This window comes from Nylanderia fulva, unplaced genomic scaffold (genome assembly GCF_048542155.1).
Source record: "Nylanderia fulva isolate GAGA-0341 unplaced genomic scaffold, ASM4854215v1 Scaffold75, whole genome shotgun sequence".
NCBI classification, from domain to species: Eukaryota; Metazoa; Arthropoda; class Insecta; order Hymenoptera; family Formicidae; genus Nylanderia; species Nylanderia fulva.
This window is the reverse complement of record NW_028190862.1, coordinates 283,146-303,093: the sequence shown is the minus strand read 5'-3', so window position 1 is coordinate 303,093 and position 19,948 is coordinate 283,146. Positions and strand designations below refer to the sequence as shown.

Here is a 19,948-nt window from a genome sequence, read left to right as displayed (position 1 = left end):
GCTAAATATATCTGAGGTAAGATATAAATTTTATATAACTTATGCACCACATTAATAATAAAATAGTCTTAAAGTTCGTAGAAAAGTTGAAAAGAAAAGATTTTTGCGATTTATCAGCTTGCCAGCAGCATAGACGTATTGTTAATGTCACAAATGAAGAGGTTAACTTCACAATATTTACAAATAGATTAACAAATAGTATTGTTAATAATACTTACATTTGTTTATTTAATCGATTTCAAATATATTTTATTTATGTAAATGTTATTTTTTTGCTTGTACAAATATTTTCAGATGAAGTATTGTCAATGCATTACAATTTTTAAGAAATGCATTTTCAAAAGATGGCGAGTGAATGGTTCAGTCTTAGTAATTTATGTATGTTATTTTTTTGCTTGTACAAATATTTTCAGATAAAGTATTATCAATGCATTACAATTTTCAAGAAATGCATTTTCAAAAAATGGCGAGTGAATGATTCAGTCTTAATAAATTAAGGCTTTCAAGAGAAAAAATAGACATGAAGCAGACGCAGGTGATGACAAAGAAAATTTAATATAATGAAAATTTGATTTTTAAATACTTTTTTAAATATAATTATACTATGGTTTTTGGTAACAATAAGGCTGTTAAAAATGTATAATGTTAAAAAGTGCAGTGCGTACAAATGATAAAGTTAATAAGTTTTACTCCATATTATATATATTTTATATTGTACGTGTACATTGATATCAACATGACATTGTGTAATTATCATTTATCTTTGAAATTTTATTTTATTCTTCTTTTCTCAAGTATATGTTAAATATTTATAAAAAATAAATTTATACTAATTACTATAACATTAATATAAGACAATAATGAACAAAAATTAATGGCAAATAAGAGCAATAATTTAAACTTTATTCGATTAAATCTCTACATATTATTCCTAACGTAAATATATCTAATATAAACTCTAATTATTATTCGTACATTTCGGTCAACTTTATGACTCTCTTCAGCATAAATAAAAAAATAAATACATATAAATATAATACACATTGAATGTTTACAATAGATCGGTTAAAAAAGTATTAATATAACATCAAACAAGGTAGTCTATAAAATGTCAAGTACATTTGATGTGTCGGAAATTTAGACTTGCAAAATACATTATGTGTCAAATGGTTAAAATTCAAGTTAATACAATAAGAAGTATAAAAAATATAATTTAATACATGTAATAAAACGTTCCCTTGGTTGATTGGCCAGGAAAAATTCGCAACATGTACTGACATGAAATGATCATCAGTCGTTTATCTAAGATGAAATAAAATTACCTTAAAAAATGTTTTTTCCCTCCAATTAAAAGTTGTATATTAAAAAGTTGTAACTTACATATTGGTGATATACACTTTTAATTAATAACGTTTCACACTGTTATATGACTCTGTGACTATTGAGATCTTTCAAACGACTGACGGTCCTTATCTGTTTTACTAGTCAATATATAATCCAGACAAAACATGACGTGTAACTGTATGATTTCAAATTTTAGGCAGTTTGTCTATGATATTTAAATATGTGGTGTTAAGACATTCTGTATCTGTTTGCAAATTAATACTATTTATTTGCCTTTTAATAAAAATCATTTCAGATGTTAATATTTTTTTTTTTATAATATATTTCTTTATCAAGAATATCAATATTTTCCTAATCAAAGTCGTGGTTGTTTTCTAATCTGTGGTTAGTAATGATCGAACTTTGTTACTATTGTTCCATCTAATATTTGATTTGTGTTCTGTTATTCTTGTTTTTAACTTCCTGCCCGTTTGTCCTACGTATGAAGCTGTAGAATTTTTAAATTAATTTTGTAAACTAGGTTCGATTGTGATAATTTTGGAATGGGATCTTTATGTCCTTTAATGAATCTGTTTAATTTGTTCATACTATAATAAGATAGTTTTACATCTACATTTTTAACGTTTTTGAATTGTTCAGCTATACCAGGTACAAATGGTATGCAGAAGTAAGAATTTATTTCATTGTCATTGTTTAATTTGTGGTTCTTAACTTTATTTTTATTTGTATCATTATTATTGATCAAATTTTTAATCTTGGATTGTATGGTATTAAAAATGAAATTTAAAGGATAGTTGTTCTCTAACAGTATATTTATTGCTAAATTAATGTTTTTTGTATGAAAATTTGGATGAGACAACAAAAAAATTCTATCGATTAATCTAATGATTGTTCCTCTCTTCTGGCAAGTAGGATGTTGTGAATAATAATTTAAATATTTGACAGAAAATGTAGATTTATAGTACCAGTCTGTGATTATATAATTATTTTTAACTATTAATGTTATGTCCAAGAAATTAATTATATTATTGTCACTAGTTTCAACTGTAAATTTTAGTCTATTATGTATCGAATTGAAAATGTCTAATGTGGAGTCAACTTCATTAATAGGTACACTCATAATGATGTCGTCAACATATCTAAAATAAAAGTTTGGACTATAGTTTAACATATTTAACGCTTTCTCTTTGATATCTTGCATAACTATGTCAGCTATTAAAGGGGAGAGAGGGGAACCCATTGGGGTGCTAAATGTTTGTTTATAAAATTTATCATTGAAAATAAAATACGTAAAATTTAATATTAATTTAATACCTATTAAGATTTCCTGTGTAGGAATTTTACAACTATCCTCTATCAATGATATTCTCTTAGAGATGCTGTCTATTGCTAGTTCTATTGGAATGTTAGTGAAAAAAGATACTACATCCAGGGAAATCAACGTATAATTATCGTCTTTTTTAACATTTTTCAATTTGTTGATTAAGTCAAAGCTGTTTACAATTTGACTTAATCAACAAATTGAAAAATGTTAAAATAGACTTTTTGCTAATTGAATATTATTATACAAGACATTGTGCAAAAATGATGCTAATCCATAAGTAGGACTGTTAATTGAAGACACGATGATTCGAAATGAATGGTTATCTTTATGGATTTTGGGAAGTCCATAAGCTCTAGGAATAATCCCGTCACTGTTGTATAAAAACCTGCACTTTGTTTGAGAGATGAAACCTAAGTCCTTCCATCTTTTAAGTAAACTATGAACTATGATTATTGAGTTTATTTGTCGGATTTTTATTAAGTATGTTGTACGTATTTTTGTCACTGAGGACATTTTCAACTTTAGTTATATATTCATTTTTGTCTATTGCTACTGTTATGTTTCTTTTGTCTGCTCGTGTAAGGATGAGATTATTATTATGTTTAACAAATTCTTTGGTTTTATACAACAATGTGTTCATTATCTTGTAAAAATCATCATTAGGATATTTAAAACTTGTTAGATTGTTGATAATTTGTTTTGATTTTTCTCTTAATGTCAATCTTCTTTCAACTGGTAATTTGAGTAATTATATTCAATATTTTTTATGTATTTTATTATTAAATCGTTAATGTTATTGACAGGTAGGCTAAAATTACTTCCAAGTTGTAAAATTCCTTGAATCTTTACTGGTATGTCAATCGAGGATAAGTTTATGAACCATTTGTTTTTAATTTGTATCAATGGTTGTTGTATATTACAAAAATTAGATAGAACAATTTTAACTTCATTATATTTATTATTGTTCAATTTATCATTCAAATAAAAAGAGTGATCTCTATTTGTTAATTTATCTTAAGAAGTAAATGTGTAAAAATAATGAATGAGTTTAATATTGCCCATTTTCTTTCTTAGTTGTTTATTTTTGACAAAATAAAATTTTTTCTCAAGCCTATTGCGTTCTTTAATGTGGTAGAAATATAGTGACTTATTTTGTTTATGAAAAACTAAATTGCAAACAGATATTGGAATATTTTTGTGTATTTCAATAGTAATATTAGGAATTAATCTCTGTGCAACCCTGATTCTATGAAATGCTTCGTTAATTTTAATATGTATTAATCTGTTAAAGAAATGGTCTCTACAATGTCTGAATTTAATTATTGATTTGTGATAATGTAAAGTATTTTCGAAGTTGTTGAACAACCTATCCATATGTGGTGGAAAAATATCATGCTTTAATATAAGATTTTAATAAATGTTTATATGTATTCCTAACTTCTGTTATATGTGTAATATCTGAAAAAATAAATAAATTTCAAAAAATAAAATAACAGCACAAGAATAATCCTCCAAATGTTATACCTATGAATTTTTAATAAACATATAATGTGGATATACATTAACACAACATATATTTTAAATGCATATATAACAAAGTGTAAATGCATTTAATATATATTTTGCTTACATGTAAGACGAACAATAGAAAAAATATTAGGAATACTTATTAAATATTAGAAAAATAATTTAATATATTCCCAGCAAACACCGATATATAATTGTTACATTGCTATAATAAAACGGAATATAACACGCAATATAACGCAAATGTACTACGTTATATACACGTTAGGAGTAATTTCCTACTCATATAAATTACAGATATATAACGTTAATGTAACACATAAATAACATGTTATATAACTTTAAAAAGAATTATAAAATAATTCTATAACTGCAATATAAATTACAGAATTGTTATAAAGCTATTATGTATGTGTTATAAAACTGTTATATTTATGTAATAAGACTTTTATGTTTACTTGTTACTAAATTGTTACATATTTAATTGAGAATAAAAATTTTAATTATTACATATTTATTACAAACGCGAATACTACAAATATCAAATTCTTTAATTAATTTCAAGCAAAATTAAATAAAATTTTATTTAATTTTGCTTGAAATTAATTAAAGAATTTGATATTTGTAGTATTCGCGTTTGTAATAAATATGTAATAATTAAAATTTTTATTCTCAATTAAATATTTAATTGTTGTAACAAATATGCAATTATTACAATTTTTATTTTTATTATAAGGTGTTAATATACATAAGTAATATACATAAGTTTCTATATAAAGAACTCTTTTTTATTTATAAAATTTATATTTTTCATGACATATGACGTTTTATATTTATAAAACGAAATTTATATTTTTCATTACATAAGACGTATATATATGTATACATATATTTATACAAGGATGTATAAATTATAATTAAACATAAACTCTTCCAGAGAATAAAAAAAAATTAAAAAACTTAGCACTTTTTTATATGTATACATATATACATTAAACATAGTTATATATACGTGTTGTTGCTCAGGTACGTACAGGTACACATGTGTAAGCTTATGAAATATAGCAACATATATAAATATATTAACATTTTTGGTATTCATTATCTATCACATATATATTTTTAAAAACTTAAAGCAAAAGATAATACTTAAAAAAAAAAAATTTCCTTTAATTAAAGAACTGAAAATCTAATTATTTTCCTTATCTTGTTCCTGTGCTCCTCCTTTTTCTTCCCTCTGCTTCCTCTGCTTAGCGAAACGTAGCCATTCCGCCACAATATTATCAAATTCAGCTTCTGTTAAAGAAGAATACTGTAGAGTAATGTCTCCTAAAAAGAATAATATATAGTTAAACAAGAAATTTAGGATAATAGATACATTTTTAATAATATAGAAAACACACTTCTCATAATTTTGATAAAATATAAATCGCATATTTTAAAATTATTACGAACACCCTTCCATGAGCAATCCATCGCACATTGGTTCGTAAATATTTTGCAAAGGGCGCGATGAATGTTGTCTCTGGGATTATTTCCCCCAACTTTTAAGATAAATTCTTTCTGTAAAAAAAATAAATTTAAAAATTTTTATACAATTAATTAAATTATACAATTAATTAAATAAATTAATGTAAAACTTACAAATTGCGTAACTGCTTCCTCCGTGTCACGCAATAAAGTCTCAAAATCTTTTATAGTTTGAACCGAGCGTAACGGTAAAATTTCAGCAATCAAGCTGTCATTACCCTTTGTTGGAAGAAGAGCGCGGCTCTTCATAACATCTTCCAATCGGTTTACCAATTGTTTGATGTCTCTTAAGATTAAATTGGACGTAGTTTGGGTACGTGTTATTTGTCCTTGATTACGTATTATATCTTGCTGTGTACGTATCACTTGATTAAAGTACTCTGCAATGTGTACAATGTATTTCTTATTATACATAATTTTATATTACTATTTAACTAAAAGCCATTATATGCATATATATTAATACATACTTTTTATATTAGGGTCTGATACTTCATTAACTATTTCTTGCAATTCTTCATGGTTTTCATGTTCTTCAGATAATGGATCACAATCTACAAAAAAGAAATATTAGATATATATATATACATGAATATAATTTTTGTTGACTTTATATACTTATGATCATCGACATATAAAATGAACTGAACATCAATAAATAACCCAGGTAACAGACTGACGTGATTAAACGTCAAAATGACGTTATTTTGACGTCGTGTGACGTTATTTTGACGTTTAATGACGTCAGTTTGTTACTTCTTATTCGATGCTCAGTCCATTCTGTATATCGATGCTCATGACAATATACATACTTTGAAATATTATGGGAATATCACAAATCTGACGTATATCCACTTCTTGTGTACAAGAAGTTTTCTTTTTCTCTGGAAATGTATACAATATGTAATAAAAATCAAAATATCAAAGATTATAATATCACATACTATACGTACCACAAGGTTGTGATAATGGAATCTTTTTTACTGAATCAATCACAGTTTTGATGCTTTCAATTTCATTGTTGGTGAAATTATTCAAGGTTAAATTGTCCGGACACAGTGGGAAAGCAGATGTAATTTTATTCATACTGCTTGCTTTTTCTTTCTCTGTAAATATTTAAAAAAAAATTTTCTTATATAGCCCTTTAAAAATGAAGATTATCAAATATAATAAAACATGCTGTTTTAATACGTACTCTTAATTTTAGCAATTGGTCGATGTACATAATCGTCGTTTTCTTCTTCTTCACTGCTATATCGATTGTACAAAGTATGCTGTCTTTTGCCACGTCCCAATTTGTCTTCGTCGGTTGTTTGGTAATTGGAGTCAGCTGTACTTTTTCTTGCAGATTCCAAAGATCCTATAATAAAAAAATAGATATATTAAATTGCGCATTAATGATAATAATAATAATATAATACTAATAATAATCACAATAAAAACATTACAATAAATATGTTCTGCGCAAACTTAAATGACTCTTAATAGTGTAATATAATATAATCATAACACACAAAAGATAAAAATGCATAAGTACTTACTACAATGTTTTATGAGTTCAATATTATATTGATCCCAAGTTTCAAAATTCGGACTTGCATAGTTTGCGATTAGAGGTGCAGCATTTGCTGTCCGTGGCCACCAGCACTTCTGTTGTTGATTGTCATCTAGTATAAGCCACGCTGTTGGTATTTCTGAGTATGAATTATCTATAACAAACTTGACAACGGAATATCTTTTTCCTATAGTACCACCAGAATCCATTTTTCTCTAAACAAAAAAACAGTATATAAATTAATTTCTTCACAAATAAAAATATGTATATACATCCAATCACATTAGTAATATCTTATTGACAAAATTATTGATCAAAATAATTGATTGCTTTAATGCAAAATTTTAAAAATCACATTTGATATCATATGTAATATAAAAGTTTTTTTGCTTTAATGCAAAAGTTTTTTTGCATTAATAAATACAAAAATAAGACAAATTTTTGTTATAAAATAATTTTTTTATAAGTTAAAATTTTATACAATATTAATATATGTATACATATATTATTTCATCAATGTAATAAATAGATTTTACAAGAATATTTTTTACTCAAACTATGCAATAATATAAATATTTTGTAAGAAAAATATACGTTTATATTTAATTTTAATAAAATTATATTGCTTATGTATACGTTTTTATGCCATATTACTGATATAATTATATTATTGAAATACAATCCTCAAATGCATTTATATTAATTTTGTTAATAATAAATAATTAATAATACATAAAGAATACTTGTTACATCTACATATATTTAAGATAAAATTAAAGATATAAAAATTATTACTAGCCTAGTAAAAATTAAAATCAAATTAATTTTAATTCACATCGTCTCTTGCAATTATATATATATGATATAAATTATATTTTTTAATAGTTCATAGTTTTAATCAATCAAAATTATAATTTTATGCATAAGATTTATGTAGATAAAATATTGCAAAATTAAAAAATTAAATATTAATACAATTTGTAAATACTCAATCTTACAAATGTTTATTCAATTTGCGCCTTTCCAAATATGCAAATTAAAAGTATTTTCACAAAGACAAAGGAATACATTAAAATGACATTTATATTACGTTATTCAAAATAAATTTTTGATTCTTTACAAAAGTACGGAAAATTAAATAAAAATATTAAATTATTAACGATGAATAACATCTAATTATTAGTATGTAAAAGCGGTATTGTTATATAACAATCAGTCTCATTCATATATTTTAATATTAAACATTTTTGTTTTATTGCATTGAGTGGAACCGTTATAATTTCTGAATTAGTTGCACTTGATATTAGAAATATACCAAGTTTTTCAGAAGCACATGGCACAGTAAAAAAAGATTTCGGATTTAGAAAACGTTTTGCGCGAAAAAATAATATATCTTCCTCTTCAATAATATCCAAAATAAAAACTACAGAATTATCATTAAGCAAAGCACATTTATCATTCTCAGTTATTGCAATCTTAAAGTTTTTATATTGAAAATGAGACATTTTTGCTTTATTTGTATATACAACAACCGGATAATTTACGATAGGGTATTGTATAATTGGTTGCTGTAATTCTTCAAATATGCGATTTGAAAGTTCTTCTAAGGGTTTCCCACATTGATGCAATTTCTTTTTAATTTTATGCATATTATTTTCGTATTTAAAGCAACTAAAATTATCAAGACAACCAAAGTTTTTTACATCATCAGCAATATGTAGAAGGTTATGAACATTATGTGATAGATATTGTTTACCATAAATAGTACTGTAATTGGATACAAAATGTAATAGTAAAGAATGTGCATAAGCAAGACCTGTCTCATTTGTACGTATTTGTGGATTAGCCATTATTCTTATTGCAACACTAAGAGAAAGAAAGTGATTATACAAAATTGGAGGAATGGTTGACTGCAAAATTACTATTCCAGTATACAACAAAAATTGACGCAATTCCGTGGCTTTCCATTTATCAATATCAACTAAAGTTCTAGGCTTTCTAGCAAATTCAGATGGAACGCTTTGTTTAAAATTTATTAAATATTGTGAAATTGAATCAATACTTTCTGCATTTAATCTATTTTCTTTATTTCCTTTAATCCATAATTGCAACAACCGTTTCATAACACCTAAGCAAACAAGGTGCATATAGTCAAGCGGAATTTGCGAAACCATTCCGATGGAAAGCTTTTCCAATACAGAATCGCCTGTGTGATGTTCTATTTGAATTCGATTCTTAAATGAGTCATCTGTACGTAAAATGTTATTAATTTCAGGAAAAATTACTTTATTATTTACGAAATCGCCTTCTTGCATACATTTGGAACACGAAAAATATCCTGTGTGGCCTTTTGTGTACGTTATAAATGATTTGGCTGGAGCATCGCAAAGTATTGCATTAATATTCACTTTATATTTCTTGTTATTAACAATTATGCCATTTTCAAAAAGAAACAAAAATTCATTAACAAAACTACCAAGAAAATCATTCGCATCGCTCGGTTTACACATACCATGATATATACCAATTACGAATGGCAATGTATGAATACCGATATCTTCAATAGATGCCATGATAGGCCAGAATTGACTATTAGAACTTTTCGAAATAGGTAAGCCGTCTATATTTATATTTATTTTAATTTTATTTGTGTTAATAAACTGGGAGTAATTTTTTATAGATCGTTCTAGAGCAGAAGTAAGGCCAAAATGTGCATAACGACCATTACCCATATGTTTTATGTTTACGGATGCGTTACGTGGTGTATTAACTAAAACTCTAACATCACTAGGCAATTCAGTATGGCCATGCTTTCTTAATATTCTCAATAATTCATTAGCAGTATTGTGAGGAACGTTACGTTCTATAATTAATTTCTGTAAATCTTCTCGTAAGCTTAGCTCATGGTTGCACTTATTATTATCTATCAATGTGGGTATATTATTTGTCTCATCAAAAGTACATATATTATTGTTCTCAAGTTGAAAATCTATTGATAATTCATCAAATTGGTTTGTTTCGTCGAATAATGTACTATTCGTGCAAAAATTTTCTGAATTTGTGTTAATATTAACCGCTTCTTCTACTACATTAGGTTCTAAATTTGATAAAGTTAAATATGAAGTCGAATTTTGATTATGTAATAAAATCGAATCTTCATTACGTAAATCTCGATTAATAATCTGATTCCTTCGTCTTTGTGATAAATATCTAATATCTTTAGGCATGATAAATAAAGTTATACCTCAACAAATATTGTTAAAATATACGCGCGTTACACACCTCAATATTAAATCTGAAAAGAATCTTAAAATAAAAATATATTTTAATTAAATAAAAATATATATATACAGGGTTTGTCCGGAAAGTAATGCGTCGCATTTTTTTAAAAAAGAATTTATTGATCGCATAGGTAAAACAACTTAAAATTGTTCGAAGTATGACCCTTCTGCGTCAATACATTTTTGCCAACGCGATTTCCATGCGTCATAAGATTTCTGGAACTCCTTGACTGGGATGCTGTTCAGGGAGGCCGTCGAAGTAGCTTGTACGTTGTCAACCGACTCGAGCTGTTGTCCTTTGAGCTCCCTTTTCAGCCGAGGAAATAAAAAAAAGTCCGCCGGGGCCAAGTCGGGACTGTAGGGCGGCTGCGGCACCGTTGCCACACCGATCCGGGTCAGGTAGGCCGTAATAACAAACTTTATCGCATAGCGTTGCTCTATCGTTCTCTCCATCACAAGTTCGACGCGACCACTAAGCAGAGGTTCACAGAATAAGCCGTCCTAACCCTCCAAGCGCATGGAAACAATTGAGCGACCTACCGTTGGAAAGCTAAGGGTACCCCCCTTCCTCCCCAACCGGTCCCATCGCTCTGCGATGTATAGTCGCGTCACAAAAAAATGCGACGCATTACTTTCCGGACAAACCCTGTATATAAAATTGAATAAAATAATAAAATAAATACTTCATAAATGTTAAAGAAATATTAATGACATTAATGTTAAATAAAACGTTTTTTAATAAAAAAAACAATCAATTATTTTATAATTTTTAAGATATTTGAAAATGAGTTTCTTTTTAAATATTTTGTTGATACTGGAGGAGTATTTTCACAAACAGTAACAATCGTTCAAAAATATTATTTCATTGCAAAAACTATTGATGCAAACCCAAACTATGTACGAGAAGTACTTTACATTTATTAAAATTAAAAAGTAATAAGTTTGATAAAAAATCATGTGTTCTATCCAATAAGTATATGTACATAGCATGCAGAATGCATAGGTGATAAAAATAATATATACTATTAAATTATATATTATTAAATTATACTATTAAATTATATAATGTAAACATTCAAAATAATGTAAAATAGCAAAGTATTGTAATTGTAAATAAATAGCAATTAATGTATATAATATTAATATTTGAATGAAAGAAATATATAATTAAATAACTCGATTTAAAATAAAATAATATATAATAAAATAACTTATATTGATTAATATTGATAAACATTTATATCAATAAAAAAGATGCAATTGAATAAAAACTAATAACTTTTTAGGTTTATTTAACTACATATTTTCGTTACTAGATGCAAATGTTCATCGTTAGACATAACCACTTCATAAGTATAATTATTACAGATATTTGTATCAATTACTTACCACTTTTGATGAAACAGCAGTTTTTAATGAATTGTAACACAGGGAACAGCTTCGAAGCCAAATTAAATCAAACTCGCTAACCAACCAATTTAGGCAAGCGTTGATTTCTTTCTATCAATGTTCTGCAAAGAGCATGGAGTATGCTGTAAAACAAGATATTTAAAATACATTAATATCGACACATATAATATCATTTCAATACATTAAATATCATGTTCATTATAAATAGCAATAAACATTACACTAATTAAATAATATGCAATTAAACAGAGTTATAAGAACCGATAACTAGCTTTTATGAATCTGTTTCACTGCATATTTTCTTTATTAAAAATTATCGAAATTTGCACATAATTATAGTTTATAATTTAAATGAATAAAAAGCTAATTCATCCACCTTAAAATGTAACAAAATAGGATATATATGAATAATTTATATTGGCACGTGGAGCATAACCTATTTTTTGGACAACAGTTTTGTAAAATTTAGTACAAATATTAATAAAAAAGAATATTATAAATCAATTTACTTTCATTGTGTAAAAATCCATATTTAGTATATATTAGATGATTATTTATAAAGACAGAAACGATTACCTTTGATATAAATTAGCCGCCAAAATTCCGTTGATGAACAGCAAACCGGAAAGAGCTTTCTTCTCAGCAACACATACGTACACACACAGGACACGGAAATACTTGTTGCGCGGCAAAATTTAAAAGTGATGCTTATTACAAAATATGTTATATAACATTTAAATAATGCTAACGCAACGCTTGTTATATAACATGTTATATTTTTATTTTATTATTGTTATACTGTTATAACTAGAAAATACCAAAAAAATATTACAGTTTTAAAATACAGTTAAATTGTTGTTACAAAAGAAAATTATGTAACATCAACATTAATAATTTATAACTTCTGTTATATTACGTGTTACTTGTAGATTATATAATAATTATAATCTGTGTTTGCTGGGTTATTGTTACATATGAATAAAATATATGTTACAAATTTATATAGTTATGTATTTGAAATGTATATGTTATCTAATGTTCTATATCCAAAATATATATTTGTTATGTAGTATAATGGCAACATTATGTAACATATATATAATTAATTATATATTTATATAATATTTAATAATAATATTTAAAGTACAGTGATATATATCTCTGATATATCAGAGAAGTACGTACTTTTGTTGCTGACATTTAGTAGTACATGTAACATACATGTACTTTACTTATTATGTAATTATGTTACTTGTGATATACAGGGTGTCCGGTAATTGTCGCCTCAACCATCGTGTGCAGATAAAGTGAATTAAACTGAATAGGAAAGTCTTCTACCGTTTTGCGATTTTCGCAATAATTATTGAAATATTAAATAAAAAAGATCGGCCAATCCACGCGAATAGGAGCGCGCTACGAGAAGAGACGTCCTACTGTAACACAATACACGGTGCGCCGCAAAGTGGAAGGAGGAGCAAACGATGACTGTCTACGAATCGTGTTCGAGAAATCTTCGTGTATCGTGTTACAGTAGGACGTCTCTTCTCATCGCACGCTTCTATTTGCGTGGATTGGCCGATCTTTCTTATTTAATAATTCAATAATTATTACGTAAATCGCAAAACGATAGAGGACTTTCCTATTCGGTTTAACTTACTTTACCTGCACATGACGATCCGATTGAGGCAACAATTACCGGACACCCTGTATATTATTATATATACATTAAAATATTTTTCAATATTACTTTTCTTTCTCTGCACTAAAATATATATACACATATATATATATATATATATATATGTAATGAAAAATTTATTTTGTTGTAAATTAGATATTTATACGTCTCACAGTAATCTTATGTTTCTAACCTTCTTAACTCATCATGTGTCACACACTATGTATATATATATATATATATATATATATATATATATATATAATTTCAAGATTACGAAAGGTTGCAGGTTATTCCATTTAGCGAACCTGTCATCACACGGAACATTTTTCTGTGCTAAGTTTAAAGCGGGGAGCACACACTTTTGCATAAGCGCATAAGCGTAAGCATAAGAATCTTGATTGGTCTATAAACGTATGCACAAGAAATTCAACCAATCGAATTTCTTATGCATATGCTTATGCGCTTATGCAAGAGTGTGTGCTCCCCGCTTAAATGTGAAGTTAGGTCTCCTTCATGAATTTTTGCGATCTTTGCCCATAGAACATAAAACATAGAACACAGAAGTATGCTTCCCGCTAGTGTCCATCAGAAAAGCAAAAGATGATAGGCTGCCGTGTCGACTTCCGTCGCGCGTAATGCGTCGACGTGCTATTGACTAGAGCCCTAGTACTTTACGCATGCGCACTTTAATTATAAAATTATGTATTGCAAATAATAAATAAATTATTAACTCACAAACAATTATATTGATATATTTGTAAATCATAAACGATTTCCTATCGATTACAATTGTTAGTTATTACAAAATCTGTTTATTACTAAAAAGTGTCGGCTAACTTCACGATTAAAAAAAAAATTATTAATTACAAAAAACCTAATTTGTCACAAACGTTAAAACAGATTCACAATCAATCATAAACGATTTACAAACGAAATATATTCAGAAAAAGTAAAAATAATCATTTTATAATTTTTGTCGGCTAGCTTCATGTAGGTGTGTGTGCTTCCCGCTTAAAGCGGAGAACACACACTCTTGCATAAGCGCATAAGCATATGCATAAGAAATTCGATTGGTTGAATTTCTTAAGCGGAAAGCACACACTTTTGCATAGACGTACAAGCGTAAGCATAAGAATCTTGATTGGTCTATAAACATATGTATAAGAAATTTAACCAATCGAATTTCTTATGTATATATGCTTATGCGCTTATGCAAGAATGTGTGCTCCCCGCTTTAAAACTGAAGTTCAACCAATTATAAAGAGAAGAAGAAGAAGCTGAATAGTTCGGACATGAACCATATCACGGAATCGAACCATTTACCGTGCTTTTTACCGAGTGTGACGTAGTTTATGTCCACTTTGTCAGGGGGGGTGCACTAGTACACGCGGCCGCTGAATCTTGGTGGCCGCTCTCATGTTTCTCTCTGTTCTCAGGTTTCTCTTTGATTCTATGCATAGTGGCATATAGGCGAATCCCCCAGATGCGTTAACAGTCATACAGAAAAAGAAAGAAGAAAGAAGATTCTATTCATAAACATAAGGCCTTGGAAAATAAATATTTTGATTACTACAAACTACAATGTATACTATTTCAGCAGAAGAGGAGAAAAAAATTCTTCACTTTTTACAATCGCAAGGATGTTGTTTGAGATGTTGCTTACGATTTATTGGATATCGTACATCAGATTGTTATTGCAAACCTTTTGAATTTGCGACACAAGTAAGTTTGTTTTTACTAATTAAAAAAAACAATAACATCGATATTAGCGTTAATAAAAATCTCAATAAAATATAGTTTGTAACATCAATATATTGTTATAATATAAAGTTGTTTGCAGTCTCTCAGCAGAGTAGAAAGTCTTGCAAGAATGTAGATGTAATAATTTTAAATTATGTGTCAACCTGTTATAAAAAATAATTTCATTACATTAGATTTGACTTGGCTAAAAGATTTATAATATGTTGTTACAGATTGACAGTTTTGATATAAAAGATTATACTTCTTTGGAAGAAACACCTTGTATTGTGTGTGTAGGAATACTTCAAGATAAGACACAAGAAAAAGTAATTAGAAAGGTAAAATATAACAATACATACACATTTTAATACATTTTATTTGATACTTTTTAATTATGCAGGTAATAGAAGAAGTAAACAAAAAAGGTTATGATTGTACAACTTTTACCTGTGCATTGACTGTTCCTATATCAGTGAAACTCAGAGAACATATATTGTATGCTCATATGTCTAAAGAACTGGGAATTCACAAATCCGTTATAGATTCTCTTAGAACAAGATTACAAAATATCAAAGATGCTTGGAAATCATTTATGATTCCAAAACTGGAACATGCTATGAAAAAATGTGCAGATTTGTTGACACCATCACCTTTCCTCATCGAGATTTTCTTAATGTATGCCAATGATGAGATAATATTAAAAAAATTGTAAGTATTTATTTTAAAATTTTATGTACACTTAAATAAGATGAGTGTATTACTAACAAGAAAGAAAATAATTTAAATAAGAGAAAATTGTCTTTTTGTAATAAAATTATCAAAAAATTGTCTCATTTATATTTCTAGAATAAACAAATATAAAGAGGGTAATAATAAACAGAAGAAAAGAAAATACAATGATAATATATTTAGTAAGAGGAATATTGAAACTTTACTCACTGAAACAACAGATGAACAACTTGTTCAACACTTTACACTCTCACAAATTCTATCGGAAACATTTGTTTCTGTAGAGAATATTTTATGTTCTCATAGCAGTATTTTTATAGGAGGTATCAACGTAACTACAATGAATTAATTATAAATAGTTGTAGCATAGCAGTTTTTTATGCAACTTTCAAATTTCAGGATGTTATAACAAATTTTCAAGAAAACTCAGTCAGACTCCATGGTTCATAAATGGTGAGAAAAAAGTGGATACCTCAGTTCAAGACTTGTTATGCAATCCTATTGCTGAAACTGTAAAGGCAGAATGTATGATTTAGTTGTATTTATTTGTATTGCTATTGTTTTTTATTGTCAACAAAACTATAAGATGTTTATATTTGTGCAGCAATTAAATTTTTATCATCAGGAAGAGAAGATGTTGATGTACGAAACATATATGGTGGTCGACCATTCGCAGTTGAGCTACTAAATCCTCATATGACAAATATTACAAATGAACTTTTAAAACATTTAGCTGCTAATATCAATCAACTAACTAAGCAGGTCCAAATAACATCAGGTTTAAAAGTTCTTTCAAGGTACGTCTTTTTAAAATAATTCTTTTAAAAAATGGTTTTTCAACTTAATTTAATCAAAATAATAAATTTGAGTAACTAAATCTAATTCACAAAAAATATATATATATATACAGGGTGTCCTGCAATGTAATGTCCATACTTAAACTATGGCCTGTATTCATATTCTGATCTTATATTTAAGATTGTCTTAAGTCTGAGCTTAAAACTCCACGCAGCCATTTTAAACGGGATCTTAAGTCAACCTCCGACCAGACTTAAGACAATCTTAAATATAAGATCGGACTATGAATACGGGCCTATGTATTTTTGGTGTCATTCTAAGTCGAAAAGTCTTAATACACATATGCTCTAAAGTCGATTGTTTTAAAGTTACAGTAAAATAATTGTATAAAATAAGAACAGTATTATTTATTGAAAATAATATTTATTAAACAATAATATTAAATAAAAATTAACTACTAAATAAATTGTGCAATAAGGTAAGTCATAAAGATGCTTTTCTCGCACTAGTGTGGTAAAGTAAGGTATACATTAAATCGTTGAGAAATAAGTCACTTTCCGCACACTAAACAGTAATCGAAAATTTAACTTTCGTGACTGGTATCGCAAAATAATATATTAACTAACAAGTACGGGGGACCGTAAATCGACCGAGAGTGTGGAAGTTTGGCGCACGAGGCGAAACCAAGTGTGATAATCCGAACGATCGGCCGATTTATGACCCGCACATGTTGGCTACGATATTTTGTGTGACCGGGGCGAAAGGGAGCTCTTTCTAAAATCCCATCATGTGCGGAAAGAGCGACTTTTCGCGCGCCAGTTGCACAAAATAATTGCTTACGTCAAAGTAAAAGAATAAATAAGTAAATAATAATTAAAAATTATAAATAAGTAAATGATTACGTTTGTATTTTTTTTGCTATAGTTTTAAAACAATCGACTTTACGGCATATGTGTATTAAGACTGGCTTAGAATGACACTAATATACAGTTTCAGCTTAGAGCATACCTGTTCTAAGAGTTTCAGTCATAGTCTATGGTTTCAGTATGGATATTATGTTGCAGGACACTTTGTATATAAGGGTGATTCATTTTAATCGCCTCAGGCAAATATTTCAAAAACTGAGAAATACTAAAAAATGTTTCAAACAAACATTTTTGACTTTGGGGATATTAGATGGTATCATTAGTTTGATCTTTTATAATCATTTGAAGGTCACGTAAAGGTCACCTCCAATTTCTTAAATGGAACCTACTATTTTTCATTGCATATTCTTGCAGCTTATCTTAAGAGTAAAACACTATAATAAAGTTTTTTTTTTTTAAATACTTTTGAATTATCAAGGTTTGAAGTTAACAATTTTTTTACATAAAATGTAAAATATTTAGTTTTTGATAATCTTACATTAATACTTTCACAGAAGTAAGATCAAATAATTATTTTTAAAAAAGTATGTAATTTGCAGCAAAGCAACTGTGTACTTTTTTTAAAATCAACTATGTATTTTTTTTATATCAATTGATTCGTCTCATTTATTAAGTACATAAAAGTATTAAGGTATAATTACTGAAAACTGAATATTTTACAAGATATATATTTTATATTTTATGTCAAAAAATTATTAATTTCAAACCTTAATAACTCAAAAAGTACTAAAAAGAAAAAAATTTTATTATAGTGTTTTGGAAAGCTCTCGAGATAAGCTACAAGAATATGTAATGAAAAAGAGTAGGTTCTATATAAGAAATTAAAGGTGACCTTTACACGACCTTTAAATAATTATACAAGGTTAAATTAATGACACCATTTTATGTCTCTTGAAGTTAAAAAATTTTTGTTTGAAACATTTTTTGTATCTCTTATAGTTTTCGAAATACTTGCTTGGGACGATTAAAATGAATTATTCTATTTAAAGTGTAGTTTATAAATTAAATTATGCTGAGAAAATGTTAACAATAAAAAAATAAATTAAAATAAATTAATTAAAGCGCATTATATATTGTGTGAATATATGTACGTTTCAGGCCTGATTTGAGAAAACTTAAGGAAGGAGAAAATGTTAAAACAAAGTTTTATCGAGCATTATGTATTTGTCAAAATGTGAACGGCGACATTTTGCCACAATTGGAAGATCTAAATAAATTGAAGAATATCAAAATCATTCAGAAAACGCCAATAAGAGTGTTGCATAGGCGGCCTTTAAATCCACGAACACGCATTATTTATGAGATGCGTGTACGTTGGGCAAAGCCGCACGAACTGAAATTATTACAAAATTCCGTTGAGAGCACCAACATGTTTTTCATTCTCGATGTCAAAACGCAAGCAGGTACATATGTAAAGGAATTCGTACATGGTGATTTTGGTAGGACTAAGCCAAGTTTATGTGATTTACTTAATACTGAAGTGGATATTGTAGCATTAGATGTCACAGGTATTAATTTGCAATGGCCATAACAATGAGTTAATTAATTAATTGATACTTTTGATATTACATTTAATAAAAATTACTGAAATATATGAAATTATCGATATATGAAATGTGTCTTATAAAAATGATAAATAAATTATATATATATATACAGGGTGTCTCAGAATTGATTGTAGAAAAAATAGACATATTCTACAAATCAAAATAAGGTAAAATTGTCCTATAAACATATGTCCGGAAACGCATCCCTTCTGAGCTACAGCCCCCCAAAGTTTTCCCAAAAAACTTGAATTTTCCGTATATTGTCTAAACTTGGACATAGAATTTTATGAAAATTGGTACACATTTCTTTATGCGTTTTATTCATTTTTATTGTCAAAAATTTTCTAACAAAATTTCGAAGGGGGTTTTAGGGAGGTGGGGCTACTTTTCAATATGACAAAACTTATGTGTGGATGCAATAAATTTGAAATACATTACAGTTTATGACGGAAAATACAAAAATAAGCATTTTTTGACTCTTTGATTTTTTCATACGACAAACCGTTTTTGAGATAATCGACTTAACAATAAAGACACCTGTATCTATACTCTACGG

At 27.3% G+C, this 19,948-nt stretch overlaps 2 protein-coding genes across 5 annotated transcripts; one reads left to right on the top strand and one right to left on the bottom strand.

Moving 5' to 3' along the window:
• Nucleotides 1-4,977: 4,977 nt before the first annotated feature.
• Nucleotides 4,978-13,730, bottom strand: LOC114940569 (uncharacterized). Of its 3 annotated transcripts, XM_085488942.1 has the most exons (10): nt 12,548-12,739; nt 11,951-12,093; nt 7,267-7,495; nt 6,921-7,085; nt 6,679-6,831; nt 6,538-6,609; nt 6,196-6,279; nt 5,840-6,105; nt 5,599-5,758; nt 4,978-5,524 (listed from the first exon to the last, which is right to left on the bottom strand). In XM_085488942.1, exons 3-10 carry the CDS (start codon nt 7,487-7,489, stop codon nt 5,385-5,387), a joined length of 1,263 nt encoding a protein of 420 aa, XP_085345068.1. In that variant the 5' UTR covers nt 7,490-7,495; nt 11,951-12,093; nt 12,548-12,739; the 3' UTR covers nt 4,978-5,384. The 3 variants fall into 3 exon arrangements, with proteins under 3 accessions (XP_085345068.1, XP_085345067.1, XP_085345066.1); XM_085488941.1 differs by lacking the exons at nt 4,978-5,524; nt 5,599-5,758; nt 5,840-6,105; ... (3 more) ...; nt 6,921-7,085; nt 7,267-7,495 and adding exons at nt 8,303-11,207; nt 13,157-13,730 and having other exon boundaries at nt 12,548-12,648; XM_085488940.1 differs by lacking the exons at nt 4,978-5,524; nt 5,599-5,758; nt 5,840-6,105; ... (3 more) ...; nt 6,921-7,085; nt 7,267-7,495 and adding an exon at nt 8,303-11,207 and having other exon boundaries at nt 12,548-12,777.
• A 1,358-nt stretch (nt 13,731-15,088) lies between these two features.
• Nucleotides 15,089-19,501, top strand: Pus10 (Pseudouridine synthase 10). 2 transcript variants are annotated; one of them, XM_029306385.2, is made up of 7 exons: nt 15,089-15,374; nt 15,626-15,718; nt 15,793-16,100; nt 16,239-16,444; nt 16,521-16,646; nt 16,726-16,918; nt 18,944-19,501. In XM_029306385.2, exons 1-7 carry the CDS (start codon nt 15,234-15,236, stop codon nt 19,374-19,376), a joined length of 1,500 nt encoding a protein of 499 aa, XP_029162218.1. In that variant the 5' UTR covers nt 15,089-15,233; the 3' UTR covers nt 19,377-19,501. The 2 variants fall into 2 exon arrangements, with proteins under 2 accessions (XP_029162218.1, XP_029162217.1); XM_029306384.2 differs by having other exon boundaries at nt 15,626-15,730.
• The last annotated feature ends 447 nt before the right edge of the window (nt 19,502-19,948 follow it).